At 39.2% G+C, this 25,241-nt stretch overlaps 2 protein-coding genes across 2 annotated transcripts in view; both read right to left on the minus strand.

Annotated features, from left to right (window-relative positions):
• The window catches only part of LOC125873377 (vacuolar protein sorting-associated protein 27), a 1,193,133-nt gene that overhangs the window by 120,702 nt on the left and 1,047,190 nt on the right, over positions 1 to 25,241 (minus strand). The gene's annotated exons all lie outside the window — the stretch shown is intronic.
• Positions 10,946 to 11,582, minus strand: LOC125873749 (uncharacterized). Its single transcript, XM_049554612.1, has 2 exons — positions 11,471 to 11,582; positions 10,946 to 11,319 (listed from the first exon to the last, which is right to left on the minus strand). The coding sequence occupies exons 1-2, from the start codon at positions 11,580 to 11,582 to the stop codon at positions 10,946 to 10,948; spliced, it is 486 nt and encodes a 161-aa protein (XP_049410569.1).

The following is a 25,241-nucleotide window of genomic DNA, read 5'->3' on the forward strand; positions in this document are numbered from 1 at the left end:
ATTTTGTGATGAAAGATATGATCATTTGAAATTGACCCTAAACTCTATATCTTACAAGTCTCCTTGACGGACGACTTCACGGTCTGTGTGAAGCTTCACAGACCGTTTAGACGTCTGTGGTCCTTTATAGTGACCTTGTATAACACACTACAAACTAGGTGACTTGTACAACCCATTTGATAGGCCATCAAGACCACCACGGGTCGTCTGGGGCACTGTCAAGGTGACCCCTGCCTGAGGCAGGTTCTAGAAATATTCACGAGGCCCTGAAAGGGCTCTGGTCCCATACACGACTTGTCTAGGGCTCCGTGGAGGGTTCCATGGTCAACTTTTGGGTTCTTGACTTTCCCGTTTAACCCCTTTCTAGCATTTCTCTAATCGGAGGTGTAACAATATCTCCCCCTTGGGAAAATTCGTCCTCAAACGAGTTTCAAAACATCAAAAAGAGGTTAGGAACTAGACCTAGCAGCGCAACATGAATACAAATAACATAAATAAATATATCCAAGGAGGAAACTTCAACTCCAAGCTAAAACATGTTCATAATATCATTTCATAAGGTTTATATGAAACTTGTACTCAAATGCACATAAACATGAAGAAATCAATCAAGCTAACTCATTTTCTCAAAAAGTCAAGTTTTTCATGAACATGCATCAATGTGGAATCATGGGAATATCTTAGACACATGAAACCAAAAGAGTAAACAATAAGGAACTTGATACCTCAAGCTAGAGTAGGGACGAAGGGGAAGAGGTGAGGATAACAGGATATCATATTGTCATTGGCCTCCCAAGTAGCACCCTCAACATACTGATTTCTCCAAAGAACCTTCACAGAAGCAATTTCTTTAATTCTCAATATACAAACCTGCCGGTCCAAGATCTCAACTGAAACATCTTTATAAGAAATGCTATCCTTTATGCCATTACTATCCAATGATAGTATAGATTTCGGATCACCAACACACTTCTTCAACAAGGAGACATGGAAAACTGGATGCACCGATGACAAGTCATTAGGCAATTCATGTTCATAAGCAACATTACTAATACACCTCAAAATCTGATATGGGCCGACATAACGAGGACTAAGCTTTCCTTTTTTCGAAATCTCATTACACCCTTCATGGGAGAAATTTTCGAGTAGACCCAATCATTCACATCAAACTCAAGAACTCTTCTTTTAACATCGGCATAGGACTTTTGTAGACTTTGAGCCATTTTCAACCTTTCTCTAATAAGCCAAACTTTCTCCATAGCCTCATGTACCAACTCGGGACCTATCAACACAACTTCACCCACTTCAAACCAACCTATAAGAGATCTAAACCTTCTACCATATAGAGTCTCAAATGGAGCCATACTAATGCTTGAGTGATAGCTATTAGTAAACGCAAATTCAATCAAAGGCAAATTATCATCCCAATTACCATTGTAGTCAATTACGCAAGCTCTCAACATAACTTCCAAAGTTTGGATAGTATGTTTCACTTGCGCTTCGATTTGTAGATGAAAGGCCGTACTAAGCTTAACACGAGTACCAAGCCCTTTTGGGAAAGATTTCCAAAACTTAGAAGTGAATTGGGTAACACGATCGGAGATAATGGACAAAGGCACTTATGCAACCTAACCATTTCTCGCAAGTACAACTTAGCATATTCCTCCACCGAATAAGAAACCTTGACGGGGATGAAATGAGCCGATTTTGTCATTCGATCTACTATAACCCAAATTGAGTCATGTTGTTACCAGGTGCGGGGTAAACCAATAATGAAGTCCATATTCAGATCTTCCCATTTCCAAGTAGGAATACAGATATCTTGGGACAAACCTCCTGGCTTATGATGCTCAACCTTCACTTGTTGACAATTAGGCAACTTAGCCACAAATTCTGCAACATGCTTCTTCATCCTATTCCACTAATAGACCTCCCGCAAGTCACGGTACATCTTGGTGGCTAGCAAGTGAATGGAATATCACGAACTATGGGCTTCTAACACGATTTTCCCTGTCAAGTCATCTAAATTTGGAACACATAAAATACCTTGATATCGAAGTACTTGATAATGCTCAACTACAACTCTTATGATTCAAAGTGTAGGCAGTCGCTAACAAGTATAAACCAAACGAAGATTAGGGGTCGATCCCACAAGGAGAGATACGGTAAAAAATTCAAGTACGAAGTATTGAAGGATTCTAACTTCTTGTAGAACAGAAGTAAAAAACACGCAACATAATGTAAATCAAATAGGTTTTAATTTTCAATATCAAGAGAGTTTCGTAACCAATTGTTAACATAAACCAATAGTATGGAGTTTGAACAAGTATAAAGAGGGCCTTAGGAGTGTGTGAGTAATTGAAAACTAATTTCGCTTAATGGGTAATTATCAACTACTTTAATTTGTTGAATCTCAATGGGTAGGATGGGTTATGAATATAACAACTATCTTTCAATCCGCTATCATGCTCCGAGTGAGTCCTTCAAACCTCAACAAGCTTAGCAATACAAAACAACCTAATTCCTTAACTTAACCCACTTTATCAAGCTGGGTTGTAAAGACATAAGCCAAAATAATTATCAATTATTTATTCTAATCTACGCAACTTTCTCAAGCAAACATCGAGAGCTAAGACTAGAACTAGATTCGCAACTTCAGTTCATAGAGTAAATTATGAATAAATGATAGAACCCATTTCAAAACAACATTAATATAACAATTAACAATACCCATAAGCTAATTTATGTATTCAATTACATAGTCACACCCCTAAGGAAGTGGGGTTTTGCCTAACATAGAAAAAAGTAAGAAATCATTACCAAAAAGATGTTCCATTCGAAAGTCGAAATCCCCAATGCTCAAATGCCAAAATTACGAGTTGAACGGTAAAGCCTCAATAATCTAAGCTCAAAAACCTCTCCAAGAGTATTCAATAATATCAAAGTAAGTTAAAAAATCTGTAAAAACTCTGTAAGACACTTTTGTCTCTCTTCAAACATCAATTTATACGCTTCGAAAAACTTCCCAAAATTTTAGTACGCGGTCCACTTCGGCGAAGTTAGTCCGGTCGCTGAACGACTTGACGATCCGTCGACTAGCACCTTCTCTTGCCTTTTGGCTTGACTTCTACACCTATTTGTTCTGTAAAGTTAGAGGAGTTGGGTCAAGTTCGTCGTTTCATTCGGCGTTTCGCCAAAATGGTTTGTCAATCTCCGAGTTTCTCTAGTTCATGCAAATAAACACTTTAACATTAGTTAAGGACACAAAACAAACATTGAGGATACTAATTTATTACATAACAAGACCAAAATGAGTCAAAATTCCCTACTCATCAACACCCCAACTTAAACTTTTTCTTGTCCTCAAGTAAATCATAAGTTCAATCAGTCTACATGTAGTGGTCCCTGAGACTCAACATAAAAGTGCACACAAAGTTCAATTCAAAAATGCAATGTTCAATTGTGCACTCAAAGTTTCCATCTATGACTCGCCATCATCAATTAGATTTCATGCTTACAAATGCTCACTTCAAATGCAAATTCATACCCAACAATAGTATTATAAAGCCCTCACATTAAGAATGATTCCATGCTATTACAAAGCCAATCAAAGATTACAATTTAGGAATCAAAATCAACTCTCACACTGGCAATGACAAAATACATGCATGCTTTTACCCATAGGCCTGCCCGTATTTTCCAACCAACACATCACTTAGCCTATGAACGATCAAAAAGGTCTTTTGAGGCATGTAATTGGGCAGAGGGTAAGGGTATTATCATTTCATCTTAGTGATTCTACCTTCATGAAACATGGCTCATATTTCACTTATTTTCCTTTTCTTTTATTCTTTTCCTTATTCACAACTCATCCTTGGCCTTTTAATAGTACAAAAACTTTTTGGTATAGCTCATCAGACACCCTTTTTAGTTCCACAACAATGCACACATATACAAAATTATTATTTTTTCAGTTCTTTTCTCTTTTTTTTTTATATATATGGAGGGGTTCCATCTTTTTCTTCACCATATGTTCCCAAGGATCAATTTCACGAACTTCTTTCTTTGTTTCTTTTCTCATTCTACCACACCCCCAACTTAGGGCTATTCAAACAAAGTAATGCTTCATGAAGGTTATAGTTGGGAAGGACATGACCATTTTAACAACCGGTTTAACATTTGCGTTCATATTTCATCTAAAGAAAAGGTTCAGCTCAAATGGTTACAAACTAGGTGCACACACTCACAAGATGGTCACAAATAGGTATATCAATTTAGTTCACTCTCCAAAATTCATGCTTAAGATCATTTCCTTCATTCACCAAGGCTAGCCAATCGAACCAACGGGGCAAATTCTAGGTATCACATGCACAAATTTCATGTAAACCTCACCACACATGGTATTTAATACAATCATCGATCATGACTCTACAAATTAAACTTGCGTGCAACGGTCATTGAAAGACTCACCTTAACATTCGACTAGTCACAATGACATGCTAAGAGTTCACACAAGACTTATGTAACTCAAATTGCCTCATTGGACTAACACATACATATCGTTCATAAAGTACACTATTCAAGTCATCAATATTGATCACAATCGACACTGAAATGTACAAGCAAATAATACCGACATTCACACTCAAGCAATTGAAAGAGAAAAATCAATGAGATAAAATAACTACAGCCAAAAGAGTAGGTAGCTAGATACCTTCGCCCCACCAAAAAAACTAAGTAGTGGCCTCAATACAAAATAAACTAAAAGTATCAACAACAAATGAAATGGAAGGAGAGTAAAGATCCCCCTGTCAGGCTAAGCCTGAGGTGAGCTCTGGGTCTCTAGAGTGGCCTCAACCTTGGCATTAGCGCCCTACTCATCTCCAACTCTGGAAGGCTGCGTAACGATCTCCTCCGTGGGCTTAGACTCACTAGAACCAACTATTAACGTGTCATGAACTAAAGCCTCCATGGATACCTGTAGAAAATCACCCTCCAAGTCCTCTAAATCCTCATCATCAGTCTCGGGTGTGTCGGACTCCCCATCCTTATCAAATGTAGTAGCATCTCCGGTCACAGAAGCTAGAGGGATCTCAGACACATCTGGAACTATAGGCATCTCAGAACTGGGGTCCTTGGGGATATCTACACCTCCCCACAACATTGATATGTCAATGGATTTCAGCTCATCTACATCTCGACGCAAACAAGTAATGTCAGCCTTTAGGGTTGTCAAATCTACAAAGTTGTGGTTTGTCTTCTCACATGCCTCAACCCGAGAAGTAAGGGCATCAAATGCTACATCGTAGGCCATGATAAAATCTTGATGCTTCCTCAACTCCTCCCAAATGGAAGTTAGTGCTGCAACTATCACTCAATCAATCATAGATGGAATAACGACCTCAACCCTAGAAGCCTGCACATCCGCCGAATAGGCAAGGTTGCCCATTTTGTAGATCATGGCCTGGGTCAATGGGGGATGGGAGACAGGAGCAGGGGCAGGAGTAGTAGATTATGAGGAGGCTGGTATACTTGATGGCCCATCGGTCAGAGTTGAAGGTGTAGGGCCGACCTCAATAGAATCCAAATCAACAACTGGAGAGGTGTCCACCGAAGCCTTCTTTCTCTTTACAGCCTCATCCTTTGTATACTCCACTTAAATTCGACGAATGTCACAAGATGAGGTAGGAGTTACCTCAACATCCGTCTTTGCCACAAAGGGCACACCCGCTCGGTTACACAAATCACTAATGAAAACTGTAAATGGTAGTGAGGTTAAAATTTTTTTGGCCCTCATAGCCATCTCATGTGCTATTATGGACCCGAGATTTAACCGCTCCCGAGTGATGATACATCCTAGAATGGCAGCTTTCGGATGCCGGATGATGGAATCATTCTTGGATGGCATCAAAATGTTGCTAATAAACACAAACCAGTACCATGCCGAGATGTTCATGTCCTTATTCTCAATAACTTCCCTCGCTTCGATCCATGAGGGTGTGACATCACACAACAATAGGGCAAGCCACCCCTTCAAATTCTCAAGAGACTTTGTTTTTACCATGTCAGCCAAAGAGAGCCGAGTCTGAGTCATGCAGTTCAACTCATCATTTATGTCTGTGTCGTTGCACTTGACCTTCTGTCCGTGCACCTCACCAAAATCAACTAGTTCCATCGACCCTGCCTTCCCCTTGGGGACCAACTTTTCATATCCCTCAAAGAATTTCCGAACCCATGTAGGCACATATGGATTTTGGGGTCCGGTGAACTACTGGATTTTATAGAACCTCAAGGTCTACCAAACAGTGGAGTATTTGTCCACCACACCGTCTATGGACAACCGCTTCTCCTGGAGTATTTTCCACAACTAACAACCTTTAACTGATTCATGGACCGAAGAGGATGTGCTGGAATATGAGGCACTTGTTGTGCCTGTGGTGCTGGAGGTGCTAAAAGTTGTACTTGTGGATCATGAGCTACTTTAGAACACAACTCTGAACGCCTCCGATTCAACAACTCTCCCTCTGGTGCCGGTGTATGGACTGGAGTCCTAGACCCCTCAACTTCCTCATTCTCTGACCCAGATAAGGTGAGATAGGTGGAATCGATGCCCAAACTATCATCTGAACTTAAGTTGTTAACTACCTGCTTCTTTCCCTTTCCCATAACACTCATCGAAGGAGGTTTAGGACTAGAGGGTTGGGGAGTCTCAACCTCTGCTGTGATAACAACTCTTTTAGCCTTCTTTGTCATGACCCGAGCCTACACACTGACGTGACACGGTGTACAAGACTCCGAAGAGCCTCATACAAGTCTTATATATTTCATAACATAAGACAACAGAATATGGTGTAGAAATTTAAAACTTTTTCTTTTACAATTGAAGTCATTCATAAACATGAGCGGAAGTCTATACTTTGTCTCAAACCATATAGAACCATAAGACAAAAAACCTTGGGACGCAGCTCAAACAAAAGCTCTAAACATAAAATAAAAGACATAAAAGAATAGGTAGATTTGTCATCGAAGCTATGAAGACTCACCAAATCTTCAACTCCTTGCACCTTAGAAACCTATCTTCCAAGAATAGAACTTAAGTCTCCAAACCCTACACTTTGTAAAAAATGTAGAAAAAATATGGGTTAGCACAAATATGTACTAATTATGATAGCCATGCAAAAATCATGCTAAAAAGGACATTTTGGTTGAAAACCATGTTATATGTCAAGTTTGAGAATCATCATGCATCTTTAGTATAAACATACAAGACATAAGCATATTCATCATGTAAGTCATTAGAATACAATAGAGCAATCATAAAAGTAACCCTAAATTATACTTGTGCACTGTATGAATGACATCCCATAATACCATTCATACTAAGTACCACTTTGAGGCCACCATAACATAATTACCATTTTTCATTCTCCTCTTTAGTCAATAATCATAGACAAGGAACATTCACATTCAATAAGGCATGACAAGGAAAGCAACTCATATTAACATTTCCAAGTTAAGCATTCATCATTACATTAAACCTTTAAGTCAACATTGTCATTAGCTTCATATGAGCACATTCATTTCATTAGACATTAGGACATTAGAGAAACACACCATAGCCCTCTCAAAGCCTACTCGTGCAATACATGAATGGCATCCCATACTACCACCCACACTTCATAGAACCTCTTGAGTAACCATAATATGTATCTCACATGATGGGAATAAGCATTAACCGACATAGACCATGTGAGCAAACCATGGAATGCAGTGTCTATCCCACACCGTAAAGGGTTGGTCTACTTGCCTAAGGTAGGACCGATAATATTTTAGCTTAGGTGGATCCACTAGCTAATAACCTATGTGGGCACATAGTTATGGGATAAGAAAGATGTTCATTGAAACTCGGCCTAACATGGGGAGAGCTTCCATCTTACCATATCCACTCGGTGCTAAGCTTACATACCCATATAGTAGTTCATTACTTTAACATTATTACACATGAGAAGGATGCCATTGGCCTACCGACCCAAGGTACATTATTACACACATGAAAGGGTGCCATGAGCCTACCAATTCAAGGTACATTATTAGGATAGCTCATTGAATCCTCATGAAAGGCTGCCATAGGCCTACTAATTCAAGGTTCATGATTATCATTCATGGAAGCGTGCCATTAGCCAACCGATCCAAGGTACATCATTATAGTCGTTCATAGACTCATCATTGATGCTTATCGTGACCAACGACACTAACCTACGGTATGAGTGTCTACGATCGTCGATAATATAGTAACCCAACCAAGGGTTGGGGTCGTGTCCCAAGGGAGTGATTTTGAGAATTAGTAGAAAAATAAAATTATGTTCTAACTATTCGTAGCTAAAGACATTAACGATTAAAAGCATTGTAAATTAAAAGAGGTGACACAAAGGTGTCAAATATCAAATGGGGGTTTTGTCACAAGTAGTAAAAACAACAAAAATAACAAGAAAATCAAGTATGGGGACAAGTTCTTGAGGTGTGACCGCAATACAAGTTGAGATAAATTGTTGGGTACATGCTTTTGACAGGAAATTTGCAAGATATTAGTGACTAGGCTAAGCTTTAGATGGAAATAAGTTCCCTCTCGGGCAACTTACCGCGTTTCAAATGCGTTCCTCTCGGACACCCATTTTTCGCATGAAGGCCATCCTATGCCTTACCCCCACTCACTCTCTCGAGCTAAGTGTTAGGATATGGGACTAGGGCTCACCCTCTCGGACTGAACCTCATGTCGACCCATTCCTTAGGCCATCAGTCCAGCGGTTTTGGTTTCGCGGCCTCCCTCTCGGGCAAGCTGAAAACACATGGGTGGTTTTGTATTTGCAACTACAAACCCATTAAATTAAACCACAACCTCTAGGTGAAATCACCATTAAAATACATCTAACCTACATCAAGCAAGACCCAACAAAAATATCTACACATATTTGCTAAATCACACCCCAAGAATGGGGTTTTTAGCCACACAACAAGAAATAACAAAATACACCTAAAATGATACTAAAATATAATAGGTATAAGGAGTTAACCTTTATTTAACCAAAGGAAAAATAATGGAGAAGACCCACTTCCAACTTGGGGAAGATGAAATCCTTCTTTCTTCAAGTCTCCCAAAAACCCTCTCCAAACATTGGAGAAAATATCCCAAAAAGTACTATTATATTGTGAAAATTAAAATAAATTTTTGACTCCCTAAATTTAACAACAAGTTTAGTATTTATAGACTTCTGAAAATAGTCCTGGCGGATCATTCGGCGAGGTTAGTCAGAATCGTTGATTAACTCGGTGATTCGCCCTTTGGTGTAGTTCATCGTCGTCTTGCACTAGCCTTCAGCATGGTCGTGCTCTGTGCCATTGGGCGAGATAGTACTGCTTCATGGAATTATTTGGCGAAACGCCGACTACTCTTTTCATCGCCTTATTGATTATGCTCCTTCAGGGCTTCGCGTACTGGAACAAAGTGCGGAGTGCGTCCCTTCAGTGACTCGCCAAGTGTGCTTGGCGATGCTCAGGCTTCAGCTTCCTCATTCTTTTCAGCCTTTTTGTTGTTTTTTGCGCCTAAGTGTCAATGCTTCCACTAAAATTTCAAATACCTAAAACTTAAGAGTTTTCATCAGATATTGAGACAAAATAAACATTTGAGGACACTATTTCTATGAAAATAAAGTCCTAAATGAGTATAATTTGTGGACTCATCAATCATGCAAGGGCTACCACCATTAGGTCTACCGATTCAAGACAAAGCCTAGAATACTTCATTAATCATTTATGAAAGGGATACAACCATTAGGTCTACTGATTCATTGTTCATTAAGTCAAGATACATTAGTTACACAAGAAGAGGATGCCTAAGCCTACCAATTCAAGATGTAGCATTACATTGAAGAAACCTTTCACATATATCATCATCATTCATAAGTGTATAATTGAGAATAACCTTTGAATAATAACATAATTGAATTGTAGACATGATCTCATTAGTTTCATTAAAATCACAAAGCATATACATAGCATCATGATTATACATCAATCCTTCATAATTTGCCCTCCAAGGCTATGAATCAATCTCAACCCAAACATCTAGAATTATACATTATATAAGAGGAATATCATGATTCAATAAATCAATCAATATAGATATAGTTACTTAACATGCTTATGTAATCAATCAACCCACGTCATAAATTCACAATTTAGTGTTTTGGGGGAATCATAGGTTAATGGGAAAATTTCATCATAAAACAGCATTAATTCCTTAATTCAATCATAATTCATCATAAATCAACCTTTGAAAATGTTTTGAAATTGAACCCATGACTTAGATTGAAACCCTAACTTTTGGTGGAATTTGGAAGCTTTGAAATCATGTTTTGAAAGGACTCTATGGGTGAAAGCTACCCATAGATGAAAACTACCATACTTTGATTGAAGATTCTCCATGACATTGAAGAGAAAATATGAAATCTTGAGCTCCAAACCTTGACTTCTTCTTCTCCAATGGAGGTTTCTAGAGAGAGAAATATTTGGAGAGAAAGTAGTTTCTATTTTGGGTTTTTGGAATATTGAATTGTAAAAGGGTAGTTAATACTGATAAAAGCCTTAAATAACTCTAAATAATCAAATAAACTGACCCCTAAATTAACTAACCACCCAAGGAATTTACCACTTTGGCCCTTAATTGGCCGAGCCTAGGCAGATTCCCAGGTGTGATCCATGCCCCTTGACCCACGGACCATGGGTGAACTCATGCGCTATCTAGCAGGTCCGTGGGTGGGGTTTGCAACTTGACATCTTGGGGCCTTGACCTACGGACCTCCCCCACAAGGTGTGGATGGACCTACGGGGCGTAGGCCCCATCTGTAAGTCCTAAGTTGTTGACAACTTTTGGTTTGTCGTTGGGGAGTCATACATTGACGTTTAAGCCCTCAAAGTAAAACTCTTTCAACAATAACACCCATCGAATCAACCTTGCCTTTGCATCCTTGTTAGCCATCAAGTAACAGATCACAGAATGGTTGGTATGTACCACCATTGTCCCCAGAAGGTTAGCTCTAAACTTTTCAAAAGCGTACACCACAGCTAACAACTCTTGCTCAGTAACTGTGTAATCCCTTTGAGCTACATTCAAAGTCTTGATTGCATAATACACCGTATAAAACAAATTTCCCTTTCGTTGGCCAAGCACAACCCCCAAGGCCACACTGCTTGCATCGCATACCAACTCAAATGGAACAATCCAATCCAGAGCACCAATGATAAGAGCCAAAACAAGATTCTCTTTTAAGCACAAAAATGCCTTGACACAAGATTCATCAAACTCGAAGACACTTTCTTTTTCAAGTAGATTTCAAAGAGGGTGATCCACCTTAGAGAAATATTTTATGAACCGTCGATATTAACCCGCATGGCCCAAGAAACTTGTTAACACCTTTAACCAAGATAGGAGGAGCAAATTTGGCAGTAACTTCAACTTTAGCTTGATCAACTTGTATGCCTTGTCCTAAAATTTTGTGTCTCAACAAAATACCTTCCTTGACCATGAAATGGCATTCCTCCCAATTTTGAACTGATGAGTTCAAGATTTGGACTCATTTAAGGCTTTATTTATATAAATTTAGCATCCTTAAATGCCTATTTTGTGCCAATAACTCATGTATAACCCTTGATTTCCAGGTATATAGATTGAGGAACAAAGAAAGGACACTAATTTGCAAAAAGGAATGAAGTGAGCTGAAAGAATGAAAAAATGCAAGCTTGGTGATCGCCAAATCTTGTTGCCGAGTCGCCGAATGGCCCCTTGACTGCCTAAAGTTCTTGTGTGCCAAGCCCTAAAGGAAAGAACCAAGTTGGTGAGAGAAAGGAGTAGTCGATGGATCGCCAAGAGGTTCCGCGATGCAATGTTGGATCTCCCAAAGTTATAGACCTTAAGGATGCTGAAGGCCAAGACAGAAGGGCAATGAAAAAGACCAAAGGGTGGATCACTAAGTGGTTCGGCGATCCCGACTTACTTCACCGAGTGACTCTTCGTAGCACAATTTTGGCGATTATAAATACATTTTTGAACATTTAGTTTAGTATCAATTACTCTTTAGAACATATTTTTATTATGTTTTGAACTGTGACACAAGTTTTCTCTAGTGTTCTTTAGCTTTGAAGAATTGAAGTTTTTCACTTTTGAGAAATTGAAAATGGGTCTTTGAGATTCTTCGAATTGAAACATTGTAAAGACTAAATCAATCTTACCTACTTGATGAAAACTCAATTTGATAACGATTTTTATATTTTTATAATGTCTAGCTAAAACCCCAATTCTTGGGGTGTGATTATGTGATTATGGGATGATTTAGTTTATGGGTATTGCTAAATGTTAGTTTAAATGTTGTTTAGAAGTGAGTTCAATCATTAATTGTAGATTAATTTAAGAATTGTCATTGCAAATGCAGTTCTACCCTTGTGTTTTTGGTTTGCTCGAGAGAGAGGTTTTAAAACTAAACTTATTGATTGATGGTCTGTGGGTATTGGGTTGACCTGAGTTCAGCTCGAAAAAGTGAATCCTAAACCCAATCCCACACATTCAGCTCGAAAGAGTGAATGTACTAAGGTGTGGGATGTTCTTATTTTGCTTGCTTGTTGATGTTCGAGATAAATCAACTTGATTCGGGATAAATCGTTCGAGAGAAAGTTTATCTCCTCTATAGCCTAGCTTACTCACTAATATCTAGCTATTTTCTAATTGCAATTACCTATTTGTCTATATTTGCCTATAATCGAAACACATCCCAAGAACCCGTCTCGTTATTGGTATTTCTTATTGTTTTCCACTGTCTGTAGTTGATAATTTCAAACCAAAACCCTTTTCTGACATTCGTGTCACTCCCTGATTTGAATGATGTTTTTATCCGACAATGTTTATTCCTATGACTGATTTGATCATGTTCATACTTCCCAATTGACTCTCAAACACGTACCGCTCCTTTTGGGATTCATCCCAAACTTATTTAGTTGGGTTTTATACTGATTTACGATCGTTGAACACCTAGAATTTGATGAGGTATGCTTGAAATTTATTTCAAAATGGCACCGTTATTGGGGAAAGGTGTTTTTGAGATTCTTTTGGTGAAGTTGAATTTTGTTCCTTTTAGTCACAGTTGAACTACTTACTTTTAGTTTTGTTTTTTGTGTTGCTGTTTGAAATAGAGGAAATGAGTGTCAACAGAAGCAATGGTAGCCAAGTGGGCCACCAAGATGACATCGGCAATCTCAATGATGTCAATGAGCTAAATTTCAATAACCTAAATCTTGTGGGTGGAGTTGGTGCCATTCACTTGCCTCCGATTGAAGGGAATGATCTGTTCCACATTACAAGCACCATGTTGCAGCTATTGCAACAGAAAGGGTTGTTTGGTGGGTTGGCTAATGAGGATCCCCATGAGAATATAAGAAAATTTATTGATGTTTGCAGGACGTTCTCCTTCAAGAACATATCCCAAGAGTTAGTCCGGTTGAGGTTGTTCCCATTTTTCTGTAACAACCCAAGAGCACTCCCTAGTCGTTACCGGCGTATTCGACATCAAAGAGGTCTTATACAAGCCCTTTGCCTTCATCATAGCATGTATCATAGAATACAATTACGGAAAATTTAAAACTTTTACTTTGGAAGTTCAACTTCACTTCATATATGGAAAATAGAATCTAACATCGTCACAATGTACCATCTAGACATAGAAGTATTGAAAATGGGACTTAGCCCTTACATCAATTAGAAGCCTAGAATAGGAAAGTACAACAATGTCTTTCAACATAATCAAAGGACTAAACATAGAAGCTAGATCATATGGTCTCGTCCTCGGACTTGAAGACTCACCAACTTGGGGAAGCAACTCCAATTGCCTTAAAAAGTGAGCTTGAATCTTCAACGGACCGAACCTAAATGTGTGGGGAAAAGGGAAAAATATGGGTTAGTACAACACACGTACTAAGTATGGCTACTATGCATAAAAACCATTTGAAACATGCATAAAAGCACATTTTAGTCAATATGCACACAAAGTAAGCATCATGGTACCACCCAACATGATATCATCTCAACATGTAGACAACCGAAGCAATACTAGTGCAATGCAAAGAATAGAATCCCATAACCCTACTCAAAGCCAAGTATCACATTAAGTAACCTACTTCATGCATACATTCATAAGGTCATATTTCATCATAACTTACCATATTCATAATGCTCATACATAACATAGCTTCAACATACATAAGTCATAATCATCATAATCATAAGAGAACATTACTACAACCATCTCTTAGGATCCAACAAGTGCAATGTGCAAGAGAAGTCCCATACCCTCCCTTACACTATGTGGAAACCCTCAAGAAAGTCCTAGTAATAGTTCACACCTTTCATACCTTCATTTACTTTTACATTAGGGAGATATTGCCATAACCGACATAGACCATGAGAGCTACATGGAATCCGGTGTTCTACTCCCACACCGAAAAGAGAGGGTTAACACTTGCCTAAGGTGTAACCGTTCGTACATAGCAATCTAGGTGGATCCACTAAGATAAAGTCCTATGTGGGCACATAGTTAAGGGTCAAGGAGATTGCTTCTAGAAACCGTAACTTACTAACGTGGGGGTTTCCATCTCATGAGACAACACATGTTGTGGGTAATCCGGACTTGCTAAACGTGAGGAAACCCATGTTGGTAGCCGGACTTACTAAACGTGAGACCACCATCTCATTTACATTCCCTTTCGGTGCTAAGCATATAATTCCCTTTTGTAATCATCTTTAGTCATCACATAAGTTCACATTACCCTTCACTAGACTTTTATGAAAATATGTTACCGTAATAGCTCATATGTGTTCATAAGTGAGTAACAATCCTTTCACTTTAGAAACACTTAGTAAGTGAGTAACCCTTTCTCTTCACATTACACTATATTCATGAGAACTACCTTTTAATCATATAGTAATCATATCATAACATACATACATATTTCGTAGCTAATTCAAGTGTAGAGGGTTAAGGATGAGAAAACTAGGTCATCAACACCACAACAACACATTAGCTATAACATCATTACAGTCTAAGTAACTCACCTTCCATACTTGAGTTCAAAGAAGAAAAAACCTTCATACCTTATTCCCCTTCCTAGGACATTCATACTTTAATCACCAATCAGTTCGTAACCAATACATAATACAAGGTAATTCATGAAGTAATAACATCATCAACATCAATTTAATCAATTGACATATTCCATTCATAGCCTTCAAGGCTTTATTCAAAGACTCAACCCTAATTCCATAGAAATTATACATAACCTAGGGTAAAATCATCATACAAACATGAATTATATAACATCACCTTCAATTCATAGCCTTCAATCAATATCCAACACAAACTAGGGTTAGAATTAGGAAAGAAAGAGAAACATGGGTCTCATGGGGAATTCCTCAAGAAACCATAAATACAACATAAATTCATTCATAATTATTCATATAAAATCAATCAATATTAGTTTATAACATCAACTTCCATTTAGAGAGAAGAGCCACATTTTTTTGGATTGAAATCCTAGAAATTGGAGATTTTGAAATTCATCTTGAAAGAGCCTCTTGGGGAAAGGAATCCCAAGAGTGATAAGCAACAATACCTTAGTTTATTACTTGAGAACTGATGGGGAAAAATTAAAACCTTGCTGCCCTAGATGAACCTTGTTCTTCTTCTTCAATGGGGTTCTTAGTTGAGAGGGTTTTGAGAAAGAATGAGTTTGACTTGTGGGTTTAGTTGTGTGAGTTAAAGTCTTAGGGTTAGGGTCTTATAGTTAGGTTTAGAATGGTAATTAGTTAACTAACCACCCATCTTAACCCTTAATTAAATAACTAACTAAAACTAAGACCCCTAAACTAAAACTGAAAACTTAACAACTGCCAGGACTTACGACACTCCATCTACGGACCGTGTTGGTCATCCGTCGTTTGGTACTGAGGCTCCCTTTTGGGGTGTCAAGTCTCCCACGACTAAGTATAGGCTCACGGCCATAACTTACGGTCCGTCGACCAGTCTACGGGCCGTGAGTGTTGGTCTCATCGTTTGCTGCAGTTTTGCCAACTTTTGGGTCCATGTTTGGGTCCTCCTCAAGGACCCCTAAGGGGTCCTTGGGGGGTTGTACCCGGAAGTTTTTGACCCTACGAAGATAACTTACCTAATTTAAACCTTTTTACAAGATTTTACCATCATACGACACTCCCAAACCTTCCCAAAACCTAAGGACACACTAGAACACATTCTTCTATAGTTTTCGGACGTCGTGGTCGTTTTCTTGACGTTAAGACTTTTTACTCTTCCAAACCAAGTCAATTACATTAGTTTAGGTTTATAAACATCATTTTGACTATAGTTTAAGTCATTATTCATAAGGTGAGGCTCTAACTTAAGTCATAGAATTTCCGGGGTGTTACAATATCCCTCCCTCAGGAACATTCATCCCCGAATGTCACTTGGACTTCTTTATATGGAGACAATGACTCAAACTAGCAGCACAACAACCAGTCACATCAACAACATCATGTTATTATATTATATAGGAATTAAATCCACAACATCACTATGCTCAAAACTCATTACTTCACATAAGTATAGGAGGAACTACCTTCTCCATATTCAATGAGCCTCAACATATATATTAAGAAATCAACAAGACATTTCTTTAACAAGACAACATCGAGCATGCTCATTTTAACTCTCATGAAGACAACATCACACACATCTATGGATGCAATTTCAACCATGAGAAACAAAATTCATGAAAAATCAAAAATACAACTTAAGCATGAATTTTTCACAAAAACAAAATATTCACATACAAGAAATCATGCCATAATCGTCAACACACATGATTTTGAATTTATACCAAATTAAGAGAAACTACTAACCTCAACTATGGCTAGGGGTAGGAGGAAAAAGATGAGGGTAGCGGGACTTTATGTCGGCCTCGGCCTCCCATGTTGCACCCTCAACTAGGTGGTTTCTCCATAGGACTTTTACGGAGGCAACCTCTTTATTCCTCAACTTCTTAACTTGACGATCTAAGATTTCGACCGAAACCTCTACATAAGAAAGGTTCTCATTCAACCCTAAACCTTCCAGAGGGAGAATGGACACTAGTTCACCTATACACTTCTTTAACATAGAAATATGGAACACTGGGTGAATCAGGGCCAATTCATTGGGCAATTTCAACTCATAAGCGACCTTTCCGACTGGCTTTAAGATCTCATAAGGCCCAACATACCGGGGGCTAAGTTTCCCCTTCTTACCAAACCTCATCACCCCTTTCATGGGTGAGATCTTCAAGTAGACCCAATCACCTACTTCAAATTCAAGATATCTCTTTCTATTATCGGCATAAGACTTTTGCCGACTATGAGCGATTTTCAACCTATCTCTTATAAGTCAAACTTTCTCTGTGGCCTCATAGACTACCTCAGGACCAAGAAGAGCAAATTCACCCACTTTAAACCACCCAACCGGAGATCGACACCTTCTACCATAAAGTGCTTCAAAGGGTGCTATAGCAATACTTGAGTGGTAGCTATTGTTGTAGGAAAATTCTATCAAAGGTAGGTGGTCATCCCAATTACCTTTGAAGTCAATGACACATGCTCTCAACATGTATTCTAGGGTTTGGATGGTGCATTCCGCTTGACCATCCGTTTGAGGGTGAAATGCGGTACTAAGTTTCACTTGAGTACCAAGCCCACTTTGGAAAGACCTCCAAAAATGGGAAGTAAATTGGGCACCTCTATCCGAAATAATCGACAATGGAGCCCCATGCAACTTCACAATCTCCTTAATGTACAACTTAACATAATCTTCTGTCGAATAAGAAACCTTGACTGGAAGAAAATGGGCTGATTTAGTCAAGCTATCCACAATGACCCAAATGAAGTCATGTTGCCTACGGGTTCGAGGCAAACCTACCAGGAAATCCATATTGACATCTTCCCACTTCCAAGTGGGCATATCAATATCTTGAGTTAGACCTCCCGGTCCTTGGTGCTCGGCTTTGACTGGTTGGCAATTTGAGCACCTAGCCACAAATTTTGCTATGTCTCTTTTCATTCCATTCCACCAATAAATCTCACGTAAGTCGCGATACATTTTGGTGGCTCCCGGATGGATGGAGTATCGAGACCCATGGGCCTTCTCTAAGATTGTCTCTCTTAGGTCATCCACATCCGGCACACATAACCTCCCTTGGTGCCTAATCACCCCATCTTCTCCTTGAGAGAAAGTTTCTATTGCTTTGTTGAGAACCGACTTTTTTAGTTCCATCAAAATAGGGTCAAGATGTTGCTTAGACTTCACGTCAACAACAATCGATGACTCAGAATTATGACGGACCATGACACCTCCTTTTGGGGAATCTTCAAGTCGGACACCCAACCGAGCTAGCCTATGTACATCACAGGCTAACTCCATTTTCTCTTCTTCCACATGTGACATACTACCCATAGATACACGACTCAAAGCATCCGCAACCACATTTGCTTTTCCGGGGTGGTAAAGTACACTCATATCGTAATCTTTCAAGAGCTCCAACCACCTCCTTTGTCGGAGATTCAATTCTTTTTGGGTAAAAACATATTGAAGGCTCTTATGGTCGGTAAACACATCCACATGTACCCCATAGAGATAGTGTCTCCAAATCTTTAAGGCAAAGACTACGGCCGCTAGCTCAAGGTCATGAGTTGGATAATTCTTCTCATGCACCTTGAGTTGTCTCGAGGCATAAACTATAACCTTACCATGCTGCATGAGGACACAACCCAAACCCACTCGTGAAGCGTCACAATATACTACAAACCCTTCGGTACCCTCTGGTAAGGTCAAAACTGGAGCAGAGGTGAGCTTGTCTTTCAACAATTGGAAGCTCCTTTCACAAGATTCCGACCATTTGAACTTGGACTTCTTTTGAGTTAAGGCCGTTAATGGAGATGCAATAGATGAAAATCCCTCAACAAACCTCCGGTAGTAACCGGCCAAACCCAAAAAGCTTCGAATGTCGGAAGGACTCAAAGGTCTAGGCCAACTTTTGAGCGCATCAGTTTTCTTTGGATCAACTTCTATACCCTCACTAGAAACAATGTGACCAAGGAAAGCAACCGATCTTAGCCAAAGCTCACACTTGCTAAACTTAGCATAGAGTTGGTTATCTTTGAGGACTTGCAAAACTATCCTCAAATGATTCATGTGATCATCCTCACTTTTAGAGAATATCAAGATGTCATCAATAAAAACAATAACGAATAGGTCTAGATAATTCCTAAACACATGATTCATAAGGTCCATGAAAGTCGCCGGGGCATTAGTAAGACCAAAGGACATCACTAAGAACTCAAAATGACCATATCTTGTTCGGAAGGCTGTTTTCGAAACATCAACACCTCTCACCCTAAGTTGGTGATAACCCGGCCTCAAATCAATTTTTGAAAAGTAACTTGATCCTTGAAGTTGATCAAATAAGTCATAAATCCTAGGGAGTGGATACTTGTTCTTAATGGTCACCTTATTTAATTGTCGGTAATCAATCAATACACATACGAAGAGATCCATCCGTCTTCTTCACAAATAACACCGGTGCACCCCAAGGTGATATACTAGGTTGGATGAAACCCTTATCCAACAAATCTTTGAGTTGAGTTTTCAATTCCTTCAACTCTGTCGGGGCCATCCGGTAAGGAGGGATTGAAATGGGTTGTGTATCCGGCAATAAATCTATGCCGAAATCTATCTCCCGTGCGGGAGGAATCCCAGGTAAGTCATCAGGAAAGACTTCCGAAAAATCCTTCACTACGGGGACCGACTCTAAAGGAGGAATCTCAGACTCAAGATCCTTAACCCTCACAATATGATAGAGACAACTCTTAGAAATCGACTTACAAGATTTTATACAAGAAATGATCCTTCCCCTAGGAATGGAATTACCCCCTTTCCATTCAAAAATGGGTTCATTAGGAAATTGAAACTTCACAATTCGGGTCCTACAATCTATGGACGCAAAATAAGCGTGAAGTCAATCCATCCCCAATATAACATCAAAGTCTAACATATCAAATTCCACCAAATCAACCAAAGTAACTCTATTGGGCAATGATATGGGGCAACCCCTATAAACTCTTTTAGCAACTATGGAATCACCCACCGAGGTGGAAACCAAAAATGGTTCATCTAAGACATCAGGAAGCATATTAAAATTCATAGCCACTAAAGGAGTTACAAAAGACAAAGTGGCACTGGGATCCAACAATGCAAAAACATTAATTGAAAATACTTGAAGCATACCGGTCACAACATCCAGAGAGCTCTCTTGATCACTTCGGGATTGGAGAGCATAGAAGCGATTCTTCTTTGGGGCATCGGGATTTGGGCCACTTGCTTGTGCTTGAGCATTCTCCCTTCCTTGAGCCTTTAGCATAGGGCAGTCCCTCCTCATGTGGCCACTCTTACCACAACCATAGCAATTGCCCGTGCCAACTAGACACTTACCTTCATCCTTTCGACCATACTTTGCACAAATAGGCTTCCCAACATAAGGACCACCACCTCTTGCTTCTTGAGGTTTAGGGGTAAACACTTTACCTTTGTTGACTCTTGGCGTGTTGGGAGGACCTTGGTTGGAAAACCTCTTTATGAACTTTGGCTTATCTTGGATTTCAAACCTAACCTTAGAAGAATTTCCATCATCGGCCCTTGACCTCTTTAATTCCCTACCAACTTGCTTAAACTTTTGCTCCTCAATTTGTTCGGCATGAACTATAAGATGAGAAATGTCCATGCTTGGGATTAACATAGTTGACCTACATTCATTCACCACAAGATCGGATACCCCCATAACGAATTTATTCATTGTAGCTCTAGAGTTCGACACCAAAGTAGGAGCATGTTTGGATAATTGAGTGAACTTGAGGCCATACTCCTTCACACTCATACCCCCTTGATGAAGGTTAATGAATTCTTGCATTTTCCTCTCCCTTATTTCCAAGGGGAAAAACCTATCAAGAAAAGCCAATTTGAATGTAGCCCAACTTATTGGACCTTCTCTAATAGGTCTCCCCTCCTTCCATTGTTCATACCACACTTGTGCCACATCTTTGAGTTGATAGGCGGCTAACTCCGCCTTTTCTTGAGAAGACACACCCATAGCCTCTAGAACCTTAAACACTTCATCAATGAATCCTTGTGGATCTTCTTCCACTTTGGAGACAAAGAAAGTAGGCGGATTCATTCTTGTGAAATCCCTTATCCTAGAAGTGGTAGTGCTAGCATTGGGGTTCACTTTCACCCTAGCATCCCTAGCAACTTGAGTGGCCAACACTTGAGTCAAATTATGAATAGCCGACCTTATCTCAACATTAGACATAGCCCCTTGTTCAATAGGAACTGGAGGGTTTTGAGGGGCTTGAGGGGGAACCGCCTCATTTACATTCTCCTCACCGGCCCTCCTTGTGTTATTCCATCTTGTATTCATTGCCTATAAGCACAAGAGAAGGATTAGAAGAAAAGGACTAAATAGAGTTAAGACTCTTAGGCACGACTATGGAGTAACAAAAGAGTGAAAGTTCCTAAGCACCTCGTAGCCTCCCATTCATAAGTGTGGCGCGCTTCACACTCATGAACAAGACTCTACTCGACGTGGTATCTTATGACATGGATCCTACATAATTCTCAACCTTATGCTCTGATACCAAGCTTGTAACGACCAGAGAGCACCCCCTAGTCGTTACCGGCGTATTCGACCTCAAAGAAGTCTTATACAAGCCCTTAGCCTTCATCATAGCATGTATAATAGAATAAAATTACGGAAAATTTAAAAATTTTATTTTGGAAGTTCAACTTCACTTCATATATGGAAAATAGAATCTAACTTTGTCACAATGTACCATCTAGACATAGAAATATCGAAAATGGGACTTAGCCCTTACATCAATTAGAAGCCTAGAATAGGAAAGTACAACAATGTCTTTCAACATAATCAAAGGACTACACATATAAGCTAGATCATATGGTCTCGTCCTCGAACTTGAGGACTCACCAACTTGGGGAAGCAACTCCAAGGGCCTTGAAAAGTAAGCTTGAATCTTCAATTGCCCAAACCTAAATGTGTGGGGAAAAGGGAAAAATATGGGTTAGTACAACACACGTACTAAGTATGGCTACTATGCATAAAAACCATTTGAAACATGCATAAAAGGACATTTAGCCAAAACATGCTTTTTACCAAGTAAATCCAATATGCACACAAAGTAAGCATCATGGTACCACCCAACATGATATCATCTCAACATGTAGAAAACCCAAGCAATGCTAGTGCAATGCAAAGAATATACTCCGATAACCCTACTCAAAGCCAAGTATCACATTAAGTAACCTACTTCATACATACATTCATAAGTTCATATTTAATCATAACTTACCATATTCATAATGATCATACATAACATAGCTTCAACATACATAAGTCATAATCATCATAATCATAAGAGAACACTACTACAACCATCTCTTAGGATCCCACAAATGCAATGTGCAAGAGAAGTCTCATACCCTCCCTTACACTATGTAGAAACCCTCAAGAAAGTCCTAGTAATAGTTCACACCTTTCATACCTTCATTTACTTTTACATTAGGGAGATATTGCCATAACCTACATAGACCATGAGAGCTACATGGAATCCGGTGTTCTACTCCCACACCAAAAAGAGAGGGTTAACACTTGCCTAAGGTGTAACCATTCGTACATAGCTATCTAGGTGGATCCACTTAGCTAAAGTCCTATGTGGGTACATAGTTAAGGGTCAAGGAGATTGCTTCTAGAAACCCCAACTTACTAACGTGGGGGTTTCCATCTCATGAGACAACACATACTGTGGGTAATTCGGACTTGCTAAACGTGAGGAAACCCATGTGGGTAGCCGGACTTACTAAACATGAGACCACCATCTCATTTACATGCCCTTTCGATGCTAAGCATCTAATTCCCTTTTGTAATCATCTTTAGTCATCACATAAGTTCAGATTACCCTTCACTAGACTTTTATCAAAACATCTTACCATAATAGCTCATATGTGTTCATAAGTGAGTAACAATCCTTTCATTTTAGAAACACTTAGTAAGTGAGTAACCCTTTTACTTCACATTACACTATAATCATGAGAACTACCTTTCAATCATATAGCAATCATACCATAACATACATACATATTTCATAGCTAATTCAAATGTAGAGGGTTAAGGATGAGGATACTAGGTCATCAACACCACAACAACTTATTAGGTTTAACATCATTACAATCTACGTAATTCATCTTCCAAACTTGAGTTCAAAGAAGAACCAACCTTTATACCTTATTTCCCTTCCTAGGACATTCATACTTGAATCACCAATCAGTTCATAACCAATACATAATACAAGGAAATTCATGAAGTAATAACATCATCAACATCAATATAATCAATTGACATATTCCATTCATAGCCTTCAAGGCTTTATTCAAAGATTCAACCCTAATTCCATAGAAATTGTACATAACCTAGGGTAGAATCATCATACAAACATGAATTATATAACATCACCTTCAATTCATAGCCTTCAATCAATATCCAATACAAACTAGGGTTAGAATTAGGAAAGAAGGAGAAACATGGGTCTCATGGGGAATTATTCAAGAAACCACAAATAAAACATAAATTCATTCATAATTATTCATATAACATCAATCAAAATCAGTTTATAACATCAACTTCCCTTTAGAGAGAAGACCCACATTTTTTTGGATTGACATCCTAGAAATTGGAGATTTTGAAATTCATCTTGAAGGAGCCTCTTGGGGAAAGGAATCCCAAGAGTGATAAGCAACAATACCTTAGTTTATTCCTTGAGAACTGATGGGGAAAAATCGAAACCTTGTTGCCCAAGATGAACCTTGGTCTTCTTCTTCAATGGGGTTCTTAGTTGAGAGGGTTTTGAGAAAGAATGAGTTTGACTTGTGGGTTTAGTTGTGTGAGTTAAAGTCTTAGGGTTAGGGTCTTATAGTTGGGTTTAGAATGGTAATTAGTTAACTAACCACCCATCTTCACCCTTAATTAAATAACTAGCTAAAACTAAGACCCCTAAACTAAAACTAAAAACTTAACAACTGCCAGGACTTACGACCCTCCACCTACGGACCGTAGGTAGAGTTATGGACCGTGCTGGTCATCCATCGTTTGGTACTGAGGCTCCCTTTTGGGGGGTCAATTCTCCCACGACTAAGTATAGGCTCACGGCCATGACTTACGGTCCGTCGACCAGTCTACGGGCCGTGAGTGTTGGTCTCATCGTTTGCTGCAGTTTTGCCAACTTTTGGGTCCATGTTTGGGTCCTCCTCAAGGACACCTAAGGGGTCCTTGGGGGGTCGTACCCGAACGTTTTTGACCCTATGAATATAACTTACCTAATTTAAACCTTTTTACAAGATTTTACCATCATACGACACTCCCAAACCTGCCCGAAACCTACACACTAGAACACATTTTTCTCTAGTTTTCGGACGTCGTGGTCGCTTTCTTGATGTTAAGACTTTTACTCTTCCAAACCAAGTCAATTACATTAGTTTATGTTTATAAACCTCATTTTGACTATATTTTAAGTCATTATTTATAAGGTGAGGCTCTAACTTAAGTCATAGAATTTCGGGGGTTTTACATTTTCTTAATGGGAGAAGCATGTAAATGGTTGGCTGAATTGCCAAGAGACTCCATCACTTCGTGGGAAGATCTTGTCACCGCATTTCAAATGTGATTTTCCCTTATTCAAAGATGATGACACTTAGGGACAACATCCATAGCTTCAAGCATTTGGAGGGTGAGCCAATCCATGAGACTTGGCTAAGATTTAAAAAGTTGGTGCTGCAATGCCCAACTCATGGTTTGCCCGATAATGTTTTACTGCAATACTTTTACCGAAGCCTTGATTCGGTGAACAAAGGAGTAGCTGATCGACTTTCTCTGGGAGGTTTGATGCAACAACCTTACATTATAGCAACCCAGCTCTGGGATGGTATCACCAAAATTAACCGGGCATGGTACACCCGTGAAGATCAGGTCTCCCCTCTCATTTTTAAATTAACCAAGGAACA

The sequence above is a fragment of the Solanum stenotomum genome, chromosome 8 (assembly GCF_019186545.1).
Source record: "Solanum stenotomum isolate F172 chromosome 8, ASM1918654v1, whole genome shotgun sequence".
Taxonomy (NCBI): Eukaryota; Viridiplantae; Streptophyta; class Magnoliopsida; order Solanales; family Solanaceae; genus Solanum; species Solanum stenotomum.

Bases quoted from the DNA above. Each gene is read 5' to 3' on its own strand.
- LOC125873749 (XM_049554612.1), bottom strand. From the start codon at position 11,582: ATGGTCAAGGAAGGTATTTTGTTGAGACACAAAATTTTAGGACAAGGC. The intron at 11,320-11,470 runs GTGTTAACAAGT...TGTGCTTAAAAG, and splicing joins TCCTCCTATCTTGGTTAAAG to AGAATCTTGTTTTGGCTCTT.